This window comes from Lolium rigidum, chromosome 4 (genome assembly GCF_022539505.1).
Source record: "Lolium rigidum isolate FL_2022 chromosome 4, APGP_CSIRO_Lrig_0.1, whole genome shotgun sequence".
NCBI classification, from domain to species: domain Eukaryota; kingdom Viridiplantae; phylum Streptophyta; class Magnoliopsida; order Poales; family Poaceae; genus Lolium; species Lolium rigidum.
Genome location: NC_061511.1, coordinates 71808103 through 71835673, shown reverse-complemented (window position 1 = coordinate 71835673; position 27571 = coordinate 71808103). Strand labels below are relative to the sequence as shown.

Here is a 27571-nt window from a genome sequence, read left to right as displayed (position 1 = left end):
ATGGAGACACAATATAAAAGTAAAAGATTGACCCTTCGCAGAGGGAAGCAGGGATTAACATGCGCTAGAGCTTTTCATTTTTTTTTAAAACAGGAGTAAAATTATTTTGGGAGGTGTTTGTTGTTGTCAACGAATGGTAATGGGTACACCAACTACCTTGCCAACCGGACTTTCAAGAGCGGCTCCCATGAATTATTCGCATGTTTATGTGGCACTCCTTCCAACCTTTCTTACACAAACCATGGCTAACCGAATCCTCGGGTGCCTGCCAACAATCTCATACCATGAAGGAGTGCCTTTTTATTTTAGTTTTATTATGATGATGACACTCCCCCCAACCTTTGCTTACACAAGCCATGGCTAACCGAATCCTTCGGGTGCCATCCAACAATCACATACCATGGAGGAGTGTCTATTTAAGTTAATTAATTCGGGATCGGGAATCCCATTGCCGACTCTTTTTGCAAAATTATTGGATAAGCGGATGTGCCACTAGTCCATATGAGAGTCCGTCAAAAGTAAATGACAAGGTTGAAAGCTAAACACCACATACTTGCTCATGAGCTATGAAACATAAACACAAATTGAGAAGCATTTTGAAGGTTTTAAAGGTAGCGCATGAGAATTTACTTGGAATGGTTTGAAATGCCATGCATAGGTATTTATGGTGGACACTTTTGGAACAACTTGGTTTTTAGGTGTTTGGAAGCACGAGCAGCGTTCCCGCTCAGTACAAGTGAAGGCTAGCAATAGACTAGGGAGCGACAAATCAAGAGAGCAGTAACTGTCATAATCATGCTTGCGGCAAAATAAATTAACGGAGGCATAAAAATGATACAAGAACTCTGAAGCAATATAGATCATCGAGGCTTAATTGACTTTTTGTTCAGTCATATGCATGCGTGAGCATGTGCCAAGTCGATATAAATGAATTATTCAGAGGAGGATACCACAACGCCATACTTACTTATGAATAAAACAATGCAAGCAAACATCCATGACATGCTACTCATATTAATAGATTGGAGCTAAACATGAGAGATCATAAACTACTAGACTTTCTCAAATAACATATACCTCACATGAACCAACTAAGCATGCTCACATGGATGAGTATATGTACAAAAATGAAAACAAATAGAGTTCATACCAGCCTCTCACCACAATCTAATTGTCGTAGATCGTCATTATTGCCTTTCACTTGTGTACCTTGGACAATATGAAATGAAAACCACGCTCCAGCCACCGAAGACCATTGAACTCAAGATGAACTTTACAAACCAAAGAAGAACAGCAAATATTTTTGGTGTTTTCGAATTTGAGAACAAGAACAAAAGGAAACAAACAAACAAATCAAAATCTTTTTGGGTTTTCTTATAGCAAACTAGCAATAGCAAATAAAGCGAAACAAATGCAAAAAACCAAGATAAACAAATGATGAAAAGAAACAACAGAAATATTTTTGGTCTTTTTGTGTTTTAGGAAAGAAACAAAGCAAGAACAAGAAAATGAAAACTAAAAGAAACACAGAAAAGCGAGATGGCAGAAATCTGCCAAAACCTGACAGCAGTACAGAAATCGATTTTTACAAAAATCTTACGTTGCTCAGCTCGAAAAGTGTTCAACTAATGAAAGTTAGATAACAACTTGGGGAACTGTTCCCCGCACAAAAATTGGCAGCTCAAAATAACGTTCTGGCTGTGCGCACGAATTTTTCTAGTAACAGTCCAGAATCTGTTTTCAGGCAGCACTTCCCCAAATATCATCTCCCTCTCATTAGAAAACCACTCAAAGAAACAAAACAAGTATGTACAAGTATCCAGAAACCATAATATGCAAAGAATGAGTGATACCGGTATACCTCCCCCCAAGCTTAGGCTTTTGGCCTAAGTGGAGATCAACCCCATCGAGGGTCTGGGTTCCATGCCGGTGGATCGTACATGGAGTAGTCATAATAAGGTACCGATGCAGAAGAAAAGCGTGGAGGCTCCTCATGCCCAACTTGTTGATGCGAAGAACTTGCTGCATCTGATGACGAGTCGAGGTGTTCCTCGACCTCATCCGTGTTGTCTCTCGCACGATGGCCATCTCCCTCTATGTATGCCTTCAATTCACCTTCCGTGATTGACCAATCCTCCGTGGAATCAAGGTTAAACAGAGCAGGTGCAGGCAATCCTACTAATTTTTCAGTTTTCTTAGTTATTGTCCAGACTTTCTTATAAAATGTCATCTTGTAAAACAGGTTACCCAAGTTGGAGGAGTCAGAAACAAATTCATGTCTAATCATAGAGACTATGTCAAGTTTTTCTATGGAAAGTGGAATGTCAAGATGATGAGGTTCTACATTATGCAAAGCTAGTAAACGAGAGGCGATGAGACCTCCACAAATTCCACCTTTCTCACGGTTAGTAGCAAGTCTATAAGCTATCAATGCCCCCAAATTATAAGTCCTACTACTTTGCAGTGCCGTAGCTAGAAAAGCTAAATCCGGAATAGATAGTCTACCACCAATCTTTCTAGCAAGAACGCATTTAGTAATGAAATAAGCAAAGTAGCGGATAGTCGGGAGCTGAATACTAGTGATTTTACCACTATCCTCTGAGAAACTCCTTCCATAGCAAATCATCTTGAAGAGGCTTAAGAGTTCTTGCGGCGATCCCCTTATCTTCTCGCATGATCCCCATTGCGGTACTCTAATTGCTGCACAAAAATCACTGAATGGCAAGTTGACATCTTTATTGTAAATTTTATACTGAACTGTGGGGTTAGATCGCGACCAATTGAACTTAAAGTCCTGCACAACAGACATAGTTAATTTTGCATATTGTCTTGGCTCTCCTTCAACAAAATCACTCAGCCCTGCACGAGAAATTAGACTCCGAACATCTTCCAATATTCCCGCGCTTCTCATGAAATCCGCGCACGGGTAGTAAGCGGGGTATACTCCTTCTTCTCGGTGAACTCTCATGACCTGTTGCACCTCTAATTCTTGTTGGTTGAGTTGGTGCCTACTCCCTTGCATTTTCTGAAATTTTTCAACAAACAATATAAAACTTGATTTGGTGACATATAATCAAGGGGAACTACTATAGGAACTTGCTAGAGTACTAATCATGCATCAAAACTAGTTTATACAACTTAGAACAAGCATGCAAGCTCACTAAACATGTTACCTACTGTAGCAAAATATTCAAGATATACTCAACCAAACAAAATTCTACTTGGATAGGCGGAGGAGTCACATACCGGAGAGCAAATGTGCCAAATTTCGGACGAAATCGGGCTGAGCAAAGAGATCGAGAAATCTGGAGTTCTTGAGCAAAAACACGAGTGAGAGGAACCCGGTGCGAGTTTTTTCGGGAGAGAGAAGATGCTTGGGAGAAAGAGATGAAATAGTGGGGCAAGGAGGGGCCCACACCACAGGTGGCGCGCCCCCTCCTTGGCCACACCGGCTCGTCGTGTGGCACCCCAGGGTGCCCCACAGGTCATCCTCTGGTGCTCCCGGTGCCTCTTCGAAAAATAGGACCAACGGTATAATTTTTGTGAATTTTTGAAAACTTTGAAAAATGCACATTTCGGGTATTAAGTTTATTATTACTGGCCAGGAAATTTTTTGAAATCTCTAAATAACTAAGGAACTTTGCAAAATAAAAGTGCTACAGCAACTAGAGCAAGTGGAGGAAGAAAGAGATGTTATTTACCTCCTCTATGCATATAAAAAGTATTTGTTAACAAGGTTGATCAAGTCTTGCCACCAAATAAATTTTACATAGCATAAGAAGAAATAAACCTCAAATCAATCATGTTACCTTGAATTGTATTGATATGGATCCAATCACAAGAGTTTGATATTCTTCTTTAGGCTCATATATAGGACAATCAATAGTTCCCACTTTGATAGTTCTCACATTAGAAATAGTATTAACTCCACACGCTTTCTCAATCCTCTTGGGAAAATAAACGGTATGCTCCCTATCATCAACATTGAAAGTAACCTTTCCTTTATTGCAATCAATAACAGCCCCTGCGGTGTTAAGAAAAGGTCTCCCAAGAATAATAGACATATTATCATCTTCGGGCATTTCCAACACAACAAAATCAGTTAATATCAAGCGGTTATTAGTAACTTGAACAGGAACATCCTCAAATATACCAACAGGAATAGCGGTAGATTTATCAGCCATTTGCAAAGATATATCGGTAGGTATCAACTTATCTAAGTAAAGTCTCTTGTAAAGAGAAAAAGGCATAACACTAACACCGGCTCCCAAGTCACATAGAGCAAGTTTTAACATAATTATTCTTAATAGAACAAGGAATAGTAGGTATACCGGGTCGCCCAACTTCTTTGGAACTTTGCCATTGAAAGAGTAATTAGCAAGCATAGTGGAAATTTCCTCATTGGGGATTTTCCTTTTGTTAGTAACAATATCTTTCATATACTTTGAATAAGGAGGCAATTTAATAACATCGATCAAAGGGATTTGCAAGAATAAAGGTTTCATCCAATCACAAAATTTATTATAGTGTTCTTCTTCCTTTGATTTTCGTTTCTTAGCAGGAAAGGGCATTTGCTTTTGCACCCAAGGTTCTCTTTCATTACCATGTTTCTCAGCAATAAAATCTTCTTTAGTATACTTTTTATTTTTAGCATGCTTTTCAGGTTCTTCTTCAACATCTTCTTTATCAGAAGCATCATTCTTATCATTATCTTTATCATGTTCATTACCACTTTCAGTTTCAGCATCAGAAATAGAAATGCTATTAGGATCATTAACAGATTCAGAGGATTCTACAACATTCTTATGTTTTTTTTTCTTTTTCTTAGATGGAGCACTAGTTTTAGTTCGTTGAGAATCTTGTTCAACTCTTTTGGGATGTCCCTCAGGATATAAAGGATCCTGAGTAGAAACACCACCTCTAGTTGTTACTTCATAAGCATGATTTTCTTTAGAATTATTTCCCAACAAGTCATTTTGCACTTTAGTGAGTTGATCAATTTGAGTTTGAACCATATGAAAATGTTTAACAAGCATCTTAACATCATTGGAGGTTCTCTCTACAATATCATGCAATTCACTAATAGCTCGAGAATTTTCCATTAAATGATTCTCTACTCTCATATTAAAATTTTCTTGCTTAACAATATAATTATCAAACTCATCTAAGCATTGTGCAGGAGGTTTCGAATACGGAATATCTTCCCTAGTAAAGCGTTGAAGGGAGTTTACCTCAATCATGGATGAAGGGGAATTATCTCACATATATCTTCTATGGGAGGAAGATTCTTCACATCTTCGATTTAATACCTTTCTCCTTGAGAGACTTCTTGGCTTCCCTCATATCTTCATCATTTAATTTAATTATACCCCTCTTCTTTAATATTGGCGTTGGAGTTGGTTCAGGTGTAGACCAATCATCATGATTCCGGCCTATTTTAGCCAATAATTCTTCAGCGTCGTCTGGAGTTCTTTCCTGAAAACACAACCAGCACAACTATCCAGGTATGCCCTAGACTCAATGGTTAGTCCACTATAAAATATATCAAGTAAATCATGCTTTTCCAAATCATGATGAGGCCGAGCTCTAATAAGAGAGCAAAATCTCGCCCAAGCCTCGAGCAATTTCTCTCCATCTCCCTGGTCAAAATTATAGATTCTCCGCAAAGCAATATGTTGAGCACTAGCGAGGAAAGTATTTACGGAAGAAAACATCAAGCAATTCTTTTGGACTTTTAATAGAATTAGGTGGCAAACTATTATACCAAGTTTTAGCGTCATCCTTTAATGAGAATGGAAAGATTTTAGCAACAAAGTAAGTACGCTTCTTAACATCATCAGAAAACAAGCTACTCAGAGTAGATAGCTCAATCATGTGTTCAACAGCACTTTCTTTTTCTTTACCACAAAAGGGTGTTTTCTCAACAATAGCTATATGAGATAAATCAAGAGAAAAATCATAATCTTTATCCTTAATGTTTATAGGAGATGTGGCAAACTTAGGATCAGGAGACAGTTTATATCTAACGACATGTTACGCAAGCAACTTTTTAATTTTTCTTGCATCAGTAGTAGCATTGCATTTTTCAATAAAATCATCATTAAGCTCCACATAATCTTCATCAGGATCATCACTAGAATAATCAAGTTCAGGTGAATTAACAGGTGTAGTAGCATTAGGAGTTTCAGTATTTTCAATTTGTTTAGACCTAGCAATCGTAGCATCTAGAAAAGATCCCAATGAACCACTATCATCAAGCACAACAGAAATATTATCAATATTATGAGAGTTTTCAGATTCAGCAGAAGTACCCGCATGTGAAGCATGTGGCGGTAAAACAAGTTTATCAATCACAGATGGTGAATCAAGAGCAGCAGAGGTACTCAGAGTTGTACCTTTTCTTGTAGTGGATGGTAATATGGCGACCTTAGTATCGCGAGGTTTACCCATGATAGAGAATTTGCAGCGAACAATATCAATCCAAGTGAACTTCCAAATAAAGCTATGCTCCCCGGCAACGGCGCCAGAAAATAGTCTTGATGACCCACAAGTATAGGGGATCGCAACGAGTCTTCGAGGGAAGTAAAACCCAATTTATTGATTCGACACAAGGGGAGACAAAGAATACTTGAAAGCCTTAACAGCGGAGTTGTCAATTCAGCTGCACCTGGAAACAGACTAGCTCGCAAGAGTTTATCAGTAGTAACAGTTTTATAGCAGCAGTAGTAGTGAAATAACAGCAGCAGAGTAACAAAAACAGCAGTAGTGATTGTAGTAAACAGCAGGATTAAAATACTGTAGGCACGGGGACGGATGACGGGCGTTGCATGGATGAGAGAAACTCATGTAACAATCATAGCAGGGCATTTGCAGATAATAATAAAACGGTGTCCAAGTACAAAGCAATCAATAGGCATGTGTTCCAATTATAGTCGTACGTGCTCGCAATGAGAAACTTGCACAACATCTTTTGTCCTACCAGCCGGTGGCAGCCGGGCCTCAAGGGAAACTACTTGGATATTAAGGTACTCCTTTTAATAGAGTACCGGAGCAAAGCATTAACACTCCGTGAACACATGTGATCCTCACATCGCTACCATCCCCTCCGGTTGTCCCAATTCTTGTCACTTCGGGGCCTTTGGTTCCGGACAGCGACATGTGTATACAACTTATAGGTAAGACCATAAACAATGAATATCTTGATGAAACAATAACATGTTCAGATCTGAGATCATGGCACTCGGGCCCTAGTGACAAGCATTAAGCATAACAAGTTGCAATAATATCATCAAAGTACCAATTACGGACACTAGGCACTATGCCCTAACAATCTTATGCTATTACATGACCAATCTCATCCAATCCCTACCATCCCCTTCGGCCTACAGCGGGGGAATTACTCACTCATGGATGGGGGAAACATGGCTGGTTGATGGAGAGGCGTTGGCGGTGATGATGGCGATGATCTCCTCCAATTCCCCGTCCCGGTGGAGTGCCAGAACGGAGACTTCTGGCTCCCGAGACGGAGTTTCGCGATGTGGCGGCGTTCTGGAGGGTTTCTGGCGACTTCGACTTCCCTCCGTGCGTTTTTAGGTCGAGGCCGATAAGTAGTCCGAAGGAGGGCGTCGGAGGCCGGCCGAGGGGGCCACACCATAGGGCCGCGTGGGCCCCCTAGGCCGCGCCGCCTTATGGTGTGGGGCCCTCGGGCCTCCACTTGATTTGTCCTTCTGGCTCCGTCAGTATTCTGGGAAAATAGGGCCTTCTGTCAAAATCCCGAGGTTTTTCCTGAAAGTTGGATTTCTGCACAAAAACGAGACACCAGAACAGTTCTGCTGAAAACAGCGTTAGTACGTGTTAGTTGTATCCAAAATACACAAATTAGAGGCAAAACAATAGCAAAAGTGTTCGGGAAAGTAGATACATTTTGGACGTATCACAATGTCGAAAGCGTTCCCCATAAAAGCATGGTTATGCTAACTCCCAACTTGCAATTTGCAAACATATAAACTTCATAGGATAATCACAATAATCAAATTTATTAAGTGCAAGAAAGTAAATGTGCCATCAAGTTCGTGGGAGCTTTACTGACTAATTTTATCATACCAAAATTTAATTTGGAAGATAATAAAAACATGATGAATATACTTGCAAATAGCAATAATGCTACTAGGTAGATATGGTGGACACAATTGGCAACTTTGGTTTATGGTGGTTGGATGCACGAGTAGAGTTCATACTCAGTACAGGCGAAAGCTAGCAAAAAATCGAGAGCGACCAACTAAGAGAGCAGTAATGGCCATAATCATGCATAGCGACAGAACATTATCAATCAAAGCATAAAGTGATATTACAAGTCAAAAACTAAATGATCATAGAGGATTTAGTTGACTGGTTATAGTCATAACATGATATAAACATGTGCCAAGTCAACCCAATAAAGCATCAAAGGAGAATACCACAATATTATGATTTTATGATGGAAACAACACATGATTATTTCAATAACACATTATGCACTCTTAGCTACTTGAGACAAGTTATGCTACAACAATAAATACTAAGCATATGACAAGAATAACATCCAACATGACATGCCAAAGTCTATGCCACAGTCTAGACAAGCTCCCTTTTGCATCACTATAGGCATGAAACGTTTTACTCGTATCCAACACCAATCAAATTATTTGAAATAGATCTCAGAGATGAAATACATTATGGACCAGAGAGTTAATGATGCATAATAAAGAATACTAACGAGCTCGGAACAAAATTCAAGTGAAAGAACAAGAGCTAAACATAGTACTAGAAAACTAGAACACTCGCAGAACAATAACAGCGAAAACTAGAGCGTTCTATGCAATTAAAACGGAGCGGGTCTTTCTCCAAAATAAATGTGATGGGATCCAACATATGCTACAGCAAACAAAACAAAAATAAAGACGCTCCAATAACAACACATAGCGTATGAAGCAATAAAAATATAGCGCATAGAAAGATGACTTGTTGCTTTATTGATGAAGAGGGGATGCCTTGGGCATCCCCAAGCTTTGACGCTTTTACCTCTTGAATATTTGTTAGGGTGCAGGGCATCCCCAAGCTTGAGCTTTTTTCCATTCTTCATCTCATCACATCATTCTTCTCTCCCTACACTTGAAAACTTTCTTCATACAAAACTTCACACAATTCTTTATTACACCATTAGTACAATCAAAATAATAAATCCACTTGGATTCAGTTCTAACATATGTCAAATATCTATTAAAGCATTAGCTACTGTAGCAACTCTTCAAAAATCTCTTTGATCAAAAGAACTAAAAAAGAAAGAGATTAAGAGACAAATGCAAATAGTGCATAAATATGTCAAAACAGAACATCGGGTAAAGATCGATTTTTCCGAAAATCTTCTTTTGCTCATCTCGAAAAGTGGTCAACTAACGAAAGTTAGATAATAATCTGGGGCATTTGCATAAAAATGGAAGCTCAAAATTCTGCTCTGGCTATTTTTACGATTTTTTATGGTGACAACACAGAATCTGTTTTCAGGATAACAACTTCCCTAAATCTTACTTTCTTTCTATTAGAGGCTATTCTTGGCACAAAAACAAAATAAAAAATGGTAAGGACAGGTTATTAAAGAGGTAATAACTTCCAAGACTCAACAAAAAGAAAAAATTCAGAAATAAAACATGGGTTATCTCCCAAGAGTGCTTTTCTTTAACGCTTTTTAGCTAGCCGCAGAAAAAGAGTGAGCATCAAGTATTATCAAGTGAAGAAGCATCAAGATCAATGCGAGAAGTCTTTTCAACAATGATTTGTATTTTATCAATATAAGTTTTAGAAGACCCTTTCTCAGCACTTTTAGGTTCACTACTTTCATCAAATGGATTTTTAGGAATATCCAATTAAAATTCTTTTCCCAAGCTTCATGCATAGCTACTAATTTGAAAGGTAATGGTATTACTATCTCTCCTATTTTTGGTTTTGTATATTTTTTCAAGTGTACCAAAGATGTCTACACATGAGCCTAGCATCTCAAACCGATCAAAACCTTTTCTAGCTTCTATAACAACATCTTTAAATTCTCTAAGCAAAGTTTCTAGGATAAAGTCTTTCTTTTCATCATCCTCAACTTCATGGAGTTAAGAAATATTTGCTGCATAATAGGATTAAGGCTAACAAATCTAGCCTCAAACATTTGAACTAAATAAGTTGTGGCAGTTTCATAATTAGGAGCAAGTTCTACCAGGAATTTATCCTCAATATCTTTATGCTTACTAACATGATTGAAGAATTTTTCAATATTATCTTTCCCAATTATAGAACCACTACCTACTGATAGATTGTAAGGGTATATTGTCCCTATGTGTGGTTTTGGTAATTAATGACAACCCCCATGGACTAATGTTTGCATTGAGTTTATATGAAGGAATATTCCATAGGTACTACTTGTAGTCCATGTGTTGGATTCAAGTATGGATGCCATGAAGATAAAGATATGCCTTGAGTATTGGCATCAAGATCATCGATTTGAAGACATATATGTGATATGATCAAGAAGAAGAAATGAAGATGGAGTTCCTATGTGGAACTCAATTTTAGCCATGCTCTAGCTTATGTGTTAAGCAATGAATGGTCAATATCTTGAGTGTTTGATTCCAAGTGAAGAATTAAAGATATGGCTCTAAGTCGGTGTCATGATAGTCTCATGAGTTGAGCTATGGTTGACTAAGATTTAGAGCACGCAACCTAATGAAGAGTTATTTATACACCTCAAGATAATATGACAGAGCATGAGAAGATACAAGGTTGACCAATACAAAGAGTGAAGAATAAGATTCAAGTTTGATCAACACATCAAGCATGAAGAATGTGCCACATGAAATCATGTGGTATGGTAAGCATTGTCAATTATGCTTTATGAACTAACCCATCATATATGTGCCCTTGTGTTGTCTATGTGGGTTAGGTATCATTCCATGGGCATGCATCCAAAGTGAGATTTAATATAGCCCATGAGAGGATGACATCAAGTGGTGATCGTCATCAAGGTTGAGTTGGGCAAGTTCAAGTTGAGCATCTCAAGAGGATCATATACTTGAAGCTTGCCGTCCATTTGGTGATAATGGACATGTGAAGATGTGCATCAATGGAGCTTTCCCATCATGGTGTATGGGGGAGCATTTGTGAGTCTTCACGAAGTAACAATGATCAAGTGAGGAATTCCGGCTTGAGTGGAGCTTGAAGAGTTATTATCAAAATTAAGCGGGATGCGCAAGGCAAAGGTATGGCCTTGCTAGGTTTTCCTTTTACCGGTCTCAAGGTGGTTGTTGGGAAACCGGATTATAGGATAGATAGCCGCACTATCAAGAGGGGCTTTCGGTTGGGTAACTTGATCACATCGTCTTAGGGAGCTCAACCATTTGCATACTTTGCATATCCATATTCTTCTTGATGTTTCTCCGTGTGAGGTTTTTGAGCTTGTTGCTAGCTTTACAACAAGCCCAAGTTCATCGAAAACGGAATCCGCATGCATCTTCTATTGAGTTTTCGAGTTTGGATATCTTCACCGTTTCTTGACAGTGGGAGACTCCCTCTCTAGAATCATCTAAATATATTCTGTGAGGAGTCTCCATATTTCCAACAAAATTGGTTCCATAATAATCGGAGTTCAGGAGCATTTTCTGTTTTAAAATAAAAAGAAAAGGTTTTGGCGTGAAGCAATTTCCAACCCACCGCCCGGCAGACCGAGTGCTGCTACCGAGCAGTCCGGCACCCAGCCCGGCATGCCGAGTGCTGTTTCCGGGCCAGCCGGCATCTGGCTCGGCCCACCGGGTGTGTGTGGTGCCGACCAACCCAGCCTCCTGGTCAGCTCGGCCTCTGGCCCGGCCTGCCGTCTTTCTTCCCATTTTTCTTTCCAACGGTTCTATTTCCTCCTAGACTATAAATAGGCCTTCTTCCACCTTGGGCTAGGTAAGTTCTTCCACTCTCTCTCTCCTCCATTGTTGTCTTTGAAGAACTTGCCCTATCTCTTGATTCCCCCCATGATTCTTGCTCATTCTTGAGGGATCTAAGAGAGGAGATCTAGATCTACTACTCCACCAATCCATTCCTCCTCTTTGTGAGGGGAACTCTTGGGATCTAGATCTTGGAGTCATTTGTTGATTTCCTCTTTGTTCTTCCTCTCTAATCTCATCATAGCATTTGTTGCTTTGGTGGGATTTGAGTGTGAAGGATTTGAACACCTTTGGTGTTCTTACTTTGCATCATTGCATAGTGTTGAGCTCTCCACCACGATTAGTTCGAGTGAGAGACCGTGAGCTTGTTACTCTTGGAAGGAGACCTCCTAGTTGGCTTGGCGGTTGGTGCTCCAGCGATCTCTTCAAGGAAGATTGTGAAGAGACCCGAGCTTCTCCTTTGTGGAGCTTGTGAAGTGGTTTTGGAGCTTGCCATCTCCGTAGTGGAGGAAAAGCTAACCATAAGGAAAAGGCCATTATCCTTCGTGGGTTTGGCTCGGAGAAGAAGGTGAGCTTTCGTGGCGTTGGGAAATCCTTCGTGGGATCCCCACCTCTCCAAACGTGACGTACCTTTTTGCAAAGGAAGGGAACACGGGAATACATCTTCGTCTCCGCGTGTCTCGGTTATTTTTGTACCCGAGTTTACTTTCCTTGTGATAGCCATCGTGCTTGAAGTACATATATCTTGCTATCACTTGTGCTACATATATCTTGTGCCTATCTTGCTTAGTTCTAGTTATTGTTATTGCACTTAGGTGAGCCTAGCATATTTAGAATTTGTGCTTGTAAAATAAATGTTAGTTTAATTCCGCATTCTTACAAGCCAAATCCGTAAGAGTTTTTAAAACGCCTATTCACCCCCTCTAGGCGACATCTCGTCCTTTCATAGGTCCTTCAGATCATACTTAGCGATCAACATAATGAACTAGAAACAACTATAAAAGAGACTAATTTTTTGTGTTTTTGATATAAAGACAACTATAAAAGAAACGGTTTTTTTTTTGTGTTTTTTATATAAAAAGCAAACAAAACAAAATAAAGTAAACTAAGCAAAACAATAATAAAGTAAAGAGATTGGAGATGAGAGACTCCCCTTGCAGTGATCCTCTTTCTCCCCGGCAACGGCGCCAGAAAATCTTGCTCGTGGGAGTTAGCAATCTTCTGGGGTGTATCTTTTCTCCAGTTCTCGAGCAACAGCGCACGAAAATCTTGATGGCGTGTGCTTGATGGACGCGGTTGGGAAACCCCAAGAGGAAGGTGTGATGAGCACAGCAGCAAGTTTCCCTCAGTAAGAAACCAAGGTTTAATCGACCAGTACGAGAAAGGCGTGATTTCTGAAGGTGTTGCTGGCTGACTATTGGCAGGACGCACTACCAGCGCCAACAACAACGTGGAATCTGCACACAACACAACCAAAATACTTTGCCCAACTTACAGTGAGGTTGTCAATCTCACCGATTTGCTGAACACAAAGGATTAAACGTATCGAGTGGAAAGAGCTGTTTGCAGTAATAAAAGAGAACAGAGCTTGCAGTAAGTAAACAGAACATGATTGCAGTAGATGAATTTATCAGTGTAAATGAAAGGACCGGGGTCCATAGTTCACTAGAGGTGTCTCTCCATAAAGATAAATAACATGATGGGTGAACAAATTAGAGCTGGGTATTTGACAGAATATCAACCATACATGACAAGATGATTACTATGAGATTTGTTTGGGCATTACAACATAATACGTAGACCGTAATCCAACTGCGTCTATGACTAATAATCCACCTTCCGGTTATCGTCCGAACCCCTTCCAGTATTAAGTTGCTAGCAACAGATTACCGCATTAAGCAATGTGTGTAAAGTAAACAATAAAATTACCCTGGGATAAAACATTGTTGTTTTCTCCCTAGTAGCAACAACACATCTACAATCTTAGAAGTTATTGTCACTCTCCCAGAAAACTAGAGGCATGAACCTACTATCGATCGTATATATCCCTCTTGGAGTCACAAGCATCTACTTGGCCAGAGTATCTACTAGCAACGGAGAGCATGCAAGATCACAAATAACATATGATATGAATATATAATCGATATCAACATAGTATATAATATTCATCGGATCCCAGCAAACACAACATGTAGCATTACATAAGGATGATCTTGATCATGTAGGGAAGTTCACAAGATCTAAGTGAGGCACAAATTGGAGAAGACAACCATCTAGCTACTGCTATGGACCCATAGTCCAGGGATGAACTACTCACTGCTCATGCGGCTGCTGCGGCTCTTGCGGCTCCTCCCACACTTTCGTTTCGTGTGGAGCTCCACTCTCCACGCCGACGGCTAGATGTGTCGGCTCTTTCCTTCCTCGCGTCAAGCTCTAATCTCAACCTCATTAGCTTCCTTTTCCCCTTGTAAAGCAAGTATTTGTATGCCAGCAATTCTTCTCGAGTTGCATCTTCGTCCATAAAACCTCTCCGTGCAATAGCAGCTTTTGCCTTGTCCCATGCTTCACATGAGAGTTCTACTAGAAGTCTTACACGCCTGTTTGCCACATCAGCATCTGGAGTCGCGGCTGCACCTCCATTGTTGCCGACGTTGGCTCCGCCATCAGTGTTGGTTCTGTTGGCCTGCTCAGGTGGTGGTCGTTGCTCGCTTGGCGTGCTGCACTGCCTTTCCTGATTGAGGCAAGTAGGATCAAACTTCGTGTTTCCGTACTCATCTCGTTCTTCATCGGATGCGTCCTCCAATTCTCCGTCGACTCTTCTTAACTCCAGCATGCACATCTGATAACGTGCTAGGTAGTCTTTATTACCGCAAAAACTTGTATATGAAGAAGCTTTCCTGATTCCGGAGTCTGCGCTGTCTCTGGTGTCGTTGCCCGCGTTGTCGATGCTCTCGGTTGTCGGGTGTGAGACACCCAAGCCGACGCGTTGCTGATGGTTGTCGATGCCGATCTAAAGGATACCCCGTCGAGTAACTCGAGGAGATCTCCCAAGCTTGCCGCGGATCCGACATTGCTCCGTGCCATCTCGTCCGAGCGTTTATCGCCCGTGGATCCGATGGATGATGCTGATGAAGATCTTGATGCGGATGCTTCCGCCGACGACTCCGAACAGATCGGTTCCGACCGGCGAAAACTTCCTTGCGTTTCGATGTAGCCCCCGATTGTTGGATCCCTCCCTCGGCTAAAGTCGCCAGAAGTCGGGAGAAGGGTAGGTGGGTGCGGACGAAAAATTGCCGATTCGAAGCGCACCTGATCCCCCGATCTAGTCGAGTTTTTGCTTGAAGAAGAGGTCGTCGAGTTCGTGTTTCCAGCGTCCAAGCTTCCCACAGACGGTGCCAATGACAAAGGGTTAACTTCGTCAATTCCCATGATGATGGACTTGGGTTTCAGGCAGGAGGACACCGACGAATCAACAAACCGGTCAACCAAAGTAAGGCATCTGACGAGTATTACTATCAAGGGGAATCACCGAGATTACAACATGTGGAACTAGGGTTACAGGGGTGTTTGCTCTGATTCGATCTCTCTCCCTCGGTGGCTCCTCCTAGCCCTTATATAGCGGGCTAGGTCTCAGAGTCCACCTCGAGGTCGATTTACAGTACATGTCGGTTCACCCTATAGGGGCTTAGCTTTCCTAATGAGATACCTTCAGATTCCTCCGGACTTCGTCGTGGGCTTTCCTCTCTACCTTCATGGGCTTTGTACTAGGGATAACAATGCTTAGGACCCGATATGGCATACCCATGTCAGAGGCGAGGGTAGAGAAGCCCAATTGGTGGCCCAACTGAGTGCAGAGCATCCGAGGCACGCGGGAGAGAGAACAACGCTAGGAGATCACCATGGCCGATACCTTCGAGGGAAACCAAGAATGACGCGAGCTAAGGGGATGCGACGAAGAGCTGAAAAATATTGCAGTCGATCTCAAACACAACAAGCTTTTTGAACGAGGAACCTAACCAGAATCGCAACAAGCTGAGGATGGACGAAAGGGACACAGGTTGATGGTTGCCGTGGCGCACCGCAATGTGCACCGGTGAAGGTGCAAACAGAGGCGAGCCAGGGGCAACCAGAGAGCATATTAGCATGTAGAAGTTCTACAGGACGAATTGGAGTAAACAGAGGCGAGCCAGGGGCAACCAGGGTTTCGCCACGAGGTCGCCTGGGATGTCGCGAGAGCTCATTTACAGGCCACCCTCATCTAATGAACTAACTATGACTTGCAAATCCTGCAAAATTCACCGTGAGGTTCATGAGCTTCTACGGATCGTTAATAGCGAAGAATTCGATCAGAGGCGGTGTTCCTTGAAGGGGGTGACATCTCGCTCTCCATCACCAAATCCGGTTTTCTACTAGTGACATGATGAAGAGAAAAAACCAGATCTTCATCAACTAACTAACGAGCAAACCAATCTCAATTTTAGCGTAAGGACAACTATACCCTTTCAAAGTTTTCCAGGGGTTGTACAGAAGCACACCGACCGCTTGGACCTGTCTATATAAATGAGGCCGTTGCAACGCATGTCTGTTGCAGCATTAGCACTAACATATCCCCCACAGCACACTAGTGATAATAAAGAATGTTCTCGCAAGAGCTACTCATCTCCACTCTCGTGGTAGTTGTTTCCATGTACCTGTACTTGAGGTCTGGTAGATCAAAGCATCCAGCATCGCTCCCCACAAACTGGCCAATGTTTCATATGTTCCCTTCCCTCATGGCCAACCTTGACAATTTGCATGACTATTTCACCGTGGTCCTTGCCGGATTAGGCCACAACTTTAAGGCCCACGGCCCACCTGGGACCGGGATGCGGTTCTTCATCACTTGCGACCCTGCCAACGTCCGGCACATCTTCACCACGAACTACAACAACTTCCCCAAGGGCGCGGACTTCGCCAGCATCTTCGACATAATGGGCGGTAGCCTATTCACCAGCGATGGCGAGGCGTGTGAGAGGCAGCACGCTAAAATAAGGAGCTTGCTGAGCAGCCCACGGTTTGTTGGCCGTGTGGCAGCTCGCTGCCGCGACAAGGTGGAGAAGGGTCTGCTCCCGTTCCTTACAAACATGGCGAGCTCCGGTACTCAGTTTGACGTCCAAGAACTTATGGTTAGGTGTATGTTTGACCTAACCTCCGCGATGGTCTTTGGCATAGACCCTGGCCTCCTGTCACCGAACATGCCTCCAATGGATGCCTCGGACGCCATGGACACGGTCATGGACGTGGGCTTTCTCCGGCATGCCATGCCGGCATCTTGCTGGAAAGCAATGAGGTGGCTAAATATCGGCCCCGAGAGAAAGCTCCGTGCGGCTCAGGACTTGCTACGCGGGTTCGTCGCGGAGATGATGATGGAGCGGAGGACAAGCAATGTAGGACATGTTTTTAATGATGAGGAACAAATGGGTGTGGAGGATATTCTTTCTGCACACCTGAACAACCCATACTATGCCGACTATGACTTGCTTCGTGGGTCTCTCATTGGTACCATGCTCGCTGGGAGGGACACCATTGGTACAACTCTACCATGGTTCTTCTACAACCTCGCCCAAAACCCGGATACGGTGACAATCATCCGCAAAGAACTCTCACCCATTGCATCACGCAAAACAGCAAGCGGGGCGGCCGGTGCCATGGTTATCTTCGAGCCGGACGAGACCAAATCTATGGCCTATCTCAGAGCTGCTTTGTATGAGACTCTTAGGCTATACCCACCGGGGCCTACCGAGCGCAAGACTGTGGCCGTCGATGATATCATGCCGAGTGGTCATGAGGTGCACGCCGGCGACACCATTCTTATTTCTGTCCACGCCATGGGGAGAATGGAAGGATTGTGGGGTCAAGACTGCCTGGACTATAAACCAGAGAGGTGGCTCTCAGAGAATGGCAAAGAGCTGAGGTACGTACCATCTCACAAGTTCTTGGCCTTCAACTCGGGTCCAAGGACCTGCCCTGGCAAGGAAATCGCTGTTATGCAGATGAAGACCATCGTTTCTGCAGTGGTGTGGAACTTCGACATGGAGGTGGTGGAAGGGCAAACAATCCAGCCCAAGATGTCTTCTCTGCTGCAGATGAAAAACGGTCTCGCAGTGAAGCTCAAGAGGCGAGATATGTAACTTATGTTAAGTTCTCCATATCTGTAAACATACTTATATTTTCTGCGTTATTACTGTTTGAAGGTTCGAGCCTTCACTATTGTAATTTAACTACATTTTTTCGATAAAATTGTAATTTTACATATTATATGTTTGTGTTTGAATAAAAAACATCGTGTTACCGTGACAGAGAACAACAAAGAAAAGACGGATATGTATTGTTAGGACCATGTTGGTATGTATGGTTTGGTGCATGGGAGTCAAAAATGTTCAGAACTTGAAAAAGGAGTTCCCGCCATGGCCAACTTTTTTTTTGTTCCGTTGAGGAATCTGCCATGACCATCTTTAGTAAATCAGTATACATCCTCTCTGAAAATTGATGCTACCAATGGCTTAACCTTCCCTCTAAAGCTATTATACCAGTTTAGTATATTTCTACTGCGCGGAGGGGCAAGCATCACTCTGTCATGGAGGCGCTTGCTGCTCACTGTTGGGTGTTTGACCTTGGGCACGCCCGCCTCGCACCCCATTCTCTCCGACTTTCTGGAGTCGTGGAGTGTCATTGCCGGTGCCAACATCATATCATGCTTCTCCCGAACACCGATGACTCCACTCCATGTTTGGCTGCTAATCTGCTAAATCGGCGGACAGGTTACAATTCAATTTCAATGGCCGGGTGCAAAGGATACAACTCATATAGTGGTGGTTAATTTTTTTTTTTGGCTTGGTTTCTTCAAAATAGGCTATGGAGAGCGGATCGACTGATGCAGCGTCAGTGGACACATTGTTATTTCTGCCCACTGTGCATTAGAGAGAGGAGACAGCGCACCATCTTTTTTCGACTCCCCGGTGACACGAGAAGTTTGGTCGGAAAATACACCTGGCGGAACTGTGAGGGTTTTGCAGCGCAGAATTGGAGCAATGCCACCACTCTCGTCCATGCTTGGGAGAAGGTGATCATGGCCTCGACGCCAGAGTACAGACGCCCAGCCAGGGGTCAAGTACACTGCTTATTCTCGCCGCCTCGATGATTTGGAAGGAGAGAAACAACTGGGTCTTCAACAACAAATACGCATCGGTACAGAGGATGACCCAGGTCATCAGGGATGAAGCCAGGAAGTGGGCTTTCGTGGGCGCGAAGAAGCTCGAAAGGCTGCTTTCGGAGTCACCTTGATTTTTCAGCTTTGTAGTTTCAGACTCGTTCCTTTTCGTTCTCTGTTTTTGCTCCTTAACCTCTTGGATACCATGTTTTTTTAATATAAAATGGAGGTTTTACTCCCAGACTATGCATCAAAATTATGCACACAATTTTTTTATTATAATTATTCAACAGAGTCTTACAAAGATAATACAAAGATCAACCTAAAGCCACCAAACTAGCGATAGCTGTCGCAACACCTACTTACCTAATGATGGGGTGGCCATGGCAGGGCTTCATGCTCTGGCCTCACACCTACGCACATTATCTAAAACCGGAGGCTACACCAAGCGGGAGCACAACCCAGTGCAGCATACCCTGAGGGTGCACTGTTGCACATGCTCCAGAAGCCGCCGCCGCCATCTATCACAGACCCATTTTCAGGATAGGGATCAAAGTATTGACCTTGCTAGGCCCGCCATCGACGTTGCCATGGCACCAGACAACACCACCGCCCTGCGCGAGATCATCATGCCACGTCTGACACCGAGTACCCGCTACACCACGCCGCCAAAACTTGGCGCCGTTGATGTGGAAGATGCACAATGCTCCACCTCTTGCCTTCCATGTAAATATTCTACCTATTATTAGTCTAAAAACCAGCGTTGATGGATCTTTCAAAAAAATATTTCTACTGCAAAACCCAACTCCAATTCATTATCTGCATTGCCAACTATGTTCACGGGGTTTTGCTTCGGTGCCCCCTCCCCCTCAAATTTTGGCCTCTTGTGGACGACCAAGATCTCGCGATACATGTTCGTGGGCTAACTTAGAGCATCTCCACTCGTTGGCGCTCCCCACGCCCAAATGCGGCGAAATTTTCCTCCGGATTGGAGGAAAATTTGGCCTGGGGAGCGCCGAAGTTCCAGCCGTCCCCCCGGCAGGACACCCCCGACTTCGGCCATTTGACATTTCAAACAAATTCGACATAAAATTTGACAAGTTCGGCAAATAAGATTCAGAAAATTGCTGACCCAAATTCGGCGAAAATCAGTACAATGTTTAACAAGTGCTGCAACAAATGAAGCACACAATTTCACAAGTTTTGAAACAAATTAATAAAGACAGACTAGTTGGCGTCGGCGTTGGCGTTTCCTCGGAGTGTCCATATGTGCTACACGAGATCATCTTGCAGCTGTTGATGCATTGTAGAGTCTCGAATCTCCCGGCGAACATCTGCTCCTCCTCTTCGTCCGAGTCCATGGCCGGCGAGGCAAATGGACGAACACCTGAAGGGCGTGGTCGAGGCTAGCCGAGACGCGAACGACGAGGAGTAGGCCGGCGTCGAAAAACAGGCAGGCGGAGGAGCAGGCAGATAGGCCGTCGTCGAAAGACGGCGGAATATAGGCAGGTGGGAAGGAGGGACCGGAATCTGGGCAACAAGCCGGCGGGGTGGTGCCGGCGGCGAGAGAGATACAAGGGGTGGGGGGGGGGGGATTTTGAGCGAGGTGGTGGTGGGGTTCGTGTGTCCAGTTGCCGACAGATCGGGCCCTTCCCCGCTTTTCACTCGTTCGGACTCCCCGATAGCTCCTCGGGGGACCGGGGATGGCGTGGGCTCGCCGGATGGATGGAGGGCCAAATCCGGACGAAAACGAGGAACCGGGCGCGCGACTGGGCCGAATTTCGCCGTCCGGATGAGGAAAACGGCGCTCGGGGGCCTCGTCGGGGAGACGAGTGGGGATGCTCTTAGCCCTTCAACTTTAGTGATTGAAGGGGAGAGGATGAGGGGGGACACCGAAACACACATCCACGTATAGACTTCATTCTGGAGCTATTCGGAGAAAAAAATCCAAAAGGTTAGAGATGCTAAGAGCATGTCTAACAGACCCCGTATTTTTCTGCCCCTTAAAATGCGAGTAGAGGGCCCTGTATTCGATTTTGATCGGCCGAAAACTCGTTTGAGCTAGCAGACCCCGTATCCCTAAACTGTAAAAGGGCATATTCCTAAAATGTACCAAATCAATTTCTTTTTTTTTCTCTTCTTCCTCCTATCCTTCTTCCTCCTCCAACCACCCCGGCCCCCTGCCCCAAGCCCTGCCCTGCCCCGGCCGGCCGCCGCCCCCTGCGTGCTGGCCCGCCGCCTCCCCCTGCTCGCTGCCCCGCCGCGGCCGCCGCCCGCTGCGCGCTTCCCCGCCGCCGCCGATGCGTGCTCTAGCTAGCCTAGGACCAAGACGCCCTTGCGTGCTCTAGCTAGCCTAGGACCAAGACGCCCTTGCGTGCTCTCGCTAGCCCAGACGTGCGCCGCCTACGAGGCGCAGCTCGGCGGACAGCCCCCGACGTGCTCTGCGGCGCCGCCTCGGCCCCCTGCCGCGACCGACGCGAGGCACAGACGAGCTCCTGCAGCCATGCTTGGTCCTAGCCCGTGCGATTTCTTGAAAGTTCAGCGCGCCACGAGTGAGGGGTTGGCCCTGTATTCAGCCTCCCGCCCCGTACAAGTAAGGGGCCAGAAGCCACCCCTTAGTCAAAAATGTAAAAAATCGACGCGGGGCCTGTTTTACGTGGTCTGCTAGACGGCAGGGTAGAGCCCTACCCCATATATCGGCGATTATTATACGGGTTTGGCCCTTTTAAGGGGTCTGTTAGACATGCTCTAAGCTTTATACCAAAAGGCTTAAGTATATTAGCTGATATTAACTAAAGCTAATGACAACTGTCAGACCCGAAACATAGAATGAAAGCACGGAACATGAAACTGCCGAACCTCAGAGAGAGGGTGCTGAGTATGTATGTAATTTAAAATATTCACGAAGAGGGTGTCGGAAGATCTCCGGTGTCCACGAAGAAAAATAATCACTTCTCAAGTTCATACCGTCAGTTTGTCAACCATTTCCACACCTCTACCTTTAGAGTGCGGCCATACACATGATGTTTCAAGTACGATTCACGTGACGGATCCTGTTCACTCCTGGCTCCTGGACAGCCCGCTCAAGTCCGGGGGTTTGGAGTCTGGTCGGGCAGCGTCCAAAGTGCTACCCGTGGTGGAGGTGGAGATGGGGGAAGAGGAGGAGGGGGAGGCGACGCCTGAGCACCAGGGGCAGACGCAGCCCTTGGCGGACCTCCGCTCTGCCGCCACCGCGGTGGCGCCGCTGGCGCAGGGAAAGAGGACCAAGACGGAGGTGCACATGGCGCCCATCAAGACGATCAAGAAGAGGGTGCCGGCGGGATCGGTGAGGAAGAGCTCCCGTCACGAAGGCGCGGCGTCGTCCACAGCGATGGAGAAGGCGCAGAAGCTCGCGGCGGAACGGAACCTCGACCCGGCCACAACAGGTACGAACCCCGATCCCGATGACTTCTCGATCCTCGACGCTAGGTCGGATTCCCAGCTAGGCGCGGTCATCACGGATAGCTGCATCCTTTTTGTTCCATCGGTGGGGACACCGGTGGAAGCCATCTCTCTCCTGCGTGCGAAGGAGGAGGCGCAGGCGGCGCTCGCCAGGGTGGCAGCGTCCCAAGCGAAGGAGCGGGCAGAGAGGGAGGCCCACGAGGCGTCGTTGGATACCCGGACGGTCGCCGGGGAGGCGGCTTCACCGGGGCCACGGCTTGGCCAGCCCGCCAGGGATGGGCGGGGCTCGCCGCAGGTCGAGGGACGACCTGGGGAACAGCTGGACTCTGGCTCGGAGTGTGTGGCCAGGGAAGGCCCGTCGTGCACGGCTGGTAGGCTGTCACGAAAGAAAGGACGGCGGTCCACGCTAACGATGCGTAAAGGGCGAGGGCAGCGGACGGCTGCAAAATGAGGGCTCTGATATACAATATCCGCGGGTTCGGTGAGCAGGGGTGCCGAACACAACTTAAATCCTACATCTGAGGGGAACGGGTGGACATCATTGGTCTCCAGGAGACTATTGATCTAGAGGTGGCCCGCGATCAAGATCTAGAGGTGTTTGATGTTGCCTAGATTGGTTTGTGTTATCACCAGAATTTGACCGAGTCAGAGGTGGGCCGCGATCAAGATGGGCTTGAAGAATATACATGGAAGAAATACGTGAATCGGCCTTTATATGCAAAGTTTGGGCTAGTTGGCCCGTGTATCTGTAATATAGTAGGATACGTGTCGGATTTGTTAGAGTTTGGCTCGTGCACGGTTGGGATTGTTCCCACGTTAGAAAGTCTACGGACTATAAATATGTATCTAGGGTTTATGAAATAAACAACAATCACGTTCATCACAAACCAATCTAGGCGCATCGCCAACTCCCTTGTCTCGAGGGTTTCTTCCGGGTAAGCATCATGCTGCCTAGATCGCATCTTGCGATATAGGCAGTACAAGTTTATTCGCCGTTCATGCGTTGCTCGTACTGAAGCCTTTTTGATGACGAGCAACGTAGTTATCTTAGATGTGTTAGGGTTAGCATTGTTCTTTGTATCATATGCTATCGTCGTGCAACCCTTAGATATCTAGCCGCCCTTACACCTATCTTAGGCGTAGGGGCGGCACCCCGCTTGATCATTATTTAGTAGATCCGATCCGTTATGGTTGCTCCTTGTTCTTCAAGGATTAGTTTAATATCTGCATAGTTAGGCCTTACAAAGGGTTGAAGGATCCAGCGGCGCGTAGGGTGTAGTTTGCTAGCCCTAGACAGGATGTTCCGGGGATCAACCTCGTGTTGGTTTTTAGGCCCTGTCTAGGATCGGCTTACGATCACCGTGCGTGGCCGCGAGGCTCAATCACGAGTAGGACGTTCCGATTATGCGGTGAGAACCCTAAATCGTCGTAGATCGTTTTAGCTTTATCTTGATCAAGCAGGACCACCATATATTCGTACACCTCGTGCGAATCATGGGTGGATCGGTTCTTTGAGCCGATTCACAGGACAACCTGAGAGCCGATCGAGGCTCGTATTTAATGTTTACGTGTATGCCATGCAGGAAACTAAGCGAGGCATCTCCATCACCTTCCTGACCAGGTATAGGTCAGGTGGCACGCCCTTGCACCAGCATCGGACGTGCGTGCCGGAGTTCTTTGCGGGCCGTCGCTCGGAGGGACCAGGGCCAGCCGCAGCCCTAAGTTGTTCCCGGCTCTCCTGTGTTGCCCGTCGTTGCTCGCCGGTGGGTTTCTGACCGCAACACATTCTGGCACGTTCGGTGGGACAATCTTCTACATCAACCACATCGCCATCTACATCTGAGATGGCGGACGGCACCCCAGTCACGTACGAGGATCTGACCGATGAGCTCAAGAAGAAGTATGACGAGGTCAAGCGATCCTCGAAGCCGACCTCATCGGCTCCTTTCACAGAACCCGCTCACATGGCATCAGGTGGAAAGGGTTCTCACCTGAAGGCGCGCTCGATGGAGTGGATCTGTCCGCCCCGTCCGAAGAACGCACCAGGTCCCTGCGTCAGGAGATTAACTTCATGGTAGCTCATTCGCTACACCGCTACTCTGAGAACCTGGTGAACACTTTGGAGCGTGTTGCTCTTCGGGTGATCCAGGAAATCATGAGGCACCAGTACTCTCCGTCAGGACCAGCTCTCGGGACATACCAAGGAGAGATGCCACTCCAGTCCCGTCCACCGCTGCCATTCGCGTTGGCAGCACCAGAAGTGCCGAATTCACCGGCATTCGTCGTCTACAAGATCGGTGGTGACCCTAGTGACTACCAGTTCTTGCACGAGGCGCCTAAGGAGATCCCTCACGGGTACACGTGCACATACGTGCCAGACTGCGGTAACTGGGCGCTCACAAACCAGGCCGCAGCAGCAGGGACTTCTGGAACAACAGGAGGAACTTCGGGAACGGATCTTGAGAAGCAGACGTGGCTAGCTAAGTATGCCACTCCGACAAACCTCCAGAGCTCAACTCCTGCAGTTGGCTCAGAGCTCGAAAAGCAAGCAAGGCTGGCTAAGTATGCCACCCCGGCGAATCTTCAGAGTTCGACTTCTGCAGCCAGCACCGCGGATCAAATCAGTGCTATACTGAGAGACCAGTTCGGCATGGTGCCGAAAAGGAGGACAATCGGCTATTCCAAGCCGTACCCCAACGAGTACGAGTTGATCCCGCTACCACCCAAATATCGGCTCCCTGATTTCTCCAAATTTAATGGATCAGATGGTTCCAGCTCCATCGAGCATGTGAGCCGATATTTGGCACAGCTAGGAACGGTCTCAGCATCGGATCCACTACGCGTGAGGTTCTTCGCACAGTCCCTCACGGGATCGGCTTTCGGGTGGTACACTTCGTTGCCACCGGACTCGATCCGGACTTGGAAGCAGTTGGAAGAACAGTTCCACATGCAGTATCACTCAGAGGCTTCCGAGTCTGGCCTTGCCGATCTAGCACAAATACGTCAGAAGCGTGGAGAAACTGTGGCAGAATACGTCCAGCGCTTCAGAAATCTTAGGAACCGATGTTATTCGGCTCGTGTGACTGAAAAGGAAGCAGTCGAGTTGGCAGTGGTGGGCCTTGCATCACCAATCAAGGATATGGCCTCCCAAGCGGACTACCCTTCACCGGCGCACATGGTTCGAAACTGTCGTTATATGAACAGCGCCACCCGGACTTGTACCAGGACAAATTCAAGCGTGCGGTAGTCCTGGTTGAGGCAGATGAAGACGAAGGTTCTGCGGGAGATCAAGAGGTAGCAGTGGCTGAATGGACTCGGGGGGCAACCCCCGTGTCCTGCAAATGGGTTAAGCCACCAGGTCCGCCCAGAGGGTTTGATTTCGACGTAACTAAAACTGAGCAAATTTTTGACCTCTTACTTAAGGAGAAGCAGTTGAAGTTACCCGAAGGCCTCAAAATCCCCACGGTACAGGAGCTGAACGGAAGGCCATACCGCAAATGGCATAACTCGTTCTCCCATACCACCAACGACCGCAGGGTGTGGCGTCGGCAGATCCAAATGGCGATAGAACAAGGACGTCTGATTTTTAACCGATACGCCATGAAGGTCGACACCCACCCCTTCCCCGCCGTTAACATGGTGGAGTGCACTTACCACCGAAGGTTGCCAGCCAGGATTCTCGTTCAACATCAACATGGTAGGACCTGGACACCACTCTGGCAAGGACGGAGACGAGGGCAGCTGCTCTCGTAGCAAGGACACAGAGGAGGCCGCTCCACGCGATCGGCTCCGTCACGATGGCAAGCGCTACATCACAGAGGGAGAAGTAAGGAATGTGAGATATCAGCGACCTCTCTCTGATCACCTCCTCAATAAGTGTGTGAGTCAATATAGCCAACGCCGACGATCCATCGACGATGATGATAGAGATCGTCTGGCTAGGGACGCCAGGAGACATCGTCGGCATGATCGCGATGAGGAGGAGTACGAGCGTCGTGCCAAGGAAAACTCGAGGGAGCAAGACGACGAGGATAGGCACTGGGACTGCCCCTTCTTCAGACACTGCTGGGATTCAGGAATGAGCCGATTGCCTACAATCGGCAACTGCCCAGAATGTAGACAGAAGAGGAAGGATGCAGCTAATGTGTCCGTGTTCAAACGTCTAGGGCCTCTCCCACCTCGGAGCAAGCACGCTGAGTCCCCTCGGGTGGAAGATCTCGAGGATTTGGAAGACGATGATGAAGAAGAAGAAGACAGGTACCACCGGCCAAGGTGGTGCCCTGATGGACTCAGCCGTTCCCAAAAGCGTAGGGTTCGGCCGACTGCGCGGCTTGGAGGAAGCCGAAAGGGTATACCTGCACACGCTAAGGAAGGCGCGGCCTGATCTGGCCGCGAAGATCCAGCGAACCCTAGATGAAGAGGGTCGACCACAAAAAATGGAGTGGCGCCCCAAGCAAAAGAAAGCCGATGATGAAACATCGGCTGGCACAAACATGGTGCTCATCCTGCCTACGGAGTTTAGTACTCCAGATTTAGACGAGGTACCAAATTTGGATGACTGCGAGCGCATCGACTTGACGAAGAACGGGGTTAGGCTGGTCCTATCCACCGGCCTGACCGTGTAGCAAGAACCAACCTACGGACAAACTTGGTGAGGCCGATCCTTGGGATCGGCCCCAAAGATATATGGAGGGACATTGCAAAACCTTCATTGAGCGCTTCGATCAATATGGAGGCCGATTCCAGCAATCGGCCAAAATTATCCTCACCACATGTTCTGCTTGTGTTCAACATCGATCTACTGGGCAGCGGTTCTACGTCGGTTGATGAGTTAGCAAAAATCAACATTGGTCCTACTGGAGCCGACGTGCAAATACAGTGCCTTGGCTAACTACAGAGCCGATATCTGCAGTTACCTGACAGATTCGGCTCGGGGGGCACCTAGTCAGATGAACATGTGCAGATGAACATGTGTGCAGTGAAATGC

General features: G+C 46.0%; 1 protein-coding gene across 1 annotated transcript; it reads left to right on the top strand.

Annotated features, from left to right (window-relative positions):
• Positions 1 to 16559: 16559 nt before the first annotated feature.
• Positions 16560 to 18180, top strand: LOC124649300 (noroxomaritidine synthase 1-like). Its single transcript, XM_047188950.1, has one exon. The coding sequence runs from the start codon at positions 16592 to 16594 to the stop codon at positions 18122 to 18124; it is 1533 nt and encodes a 510-aa protein (XP_047044906.1). The 5' UTR covers positions 16560 to 16591; the 3' UTR covers positions 18125 to 18180.
• The last annotated feature ends 9391 nt before the right edge of the window (positions 18181 to 27571 follow it).

What these genes read in the sequence shown, in the direction of transcription:
- LOC124649300 (XM_047188950.1), top strand. Translation starts at nt 16,592, where the DNA reads ATGTTCTCGCAAGAGCTACTCATCTCCACTCTCGTGGTAGTTGTTTCC.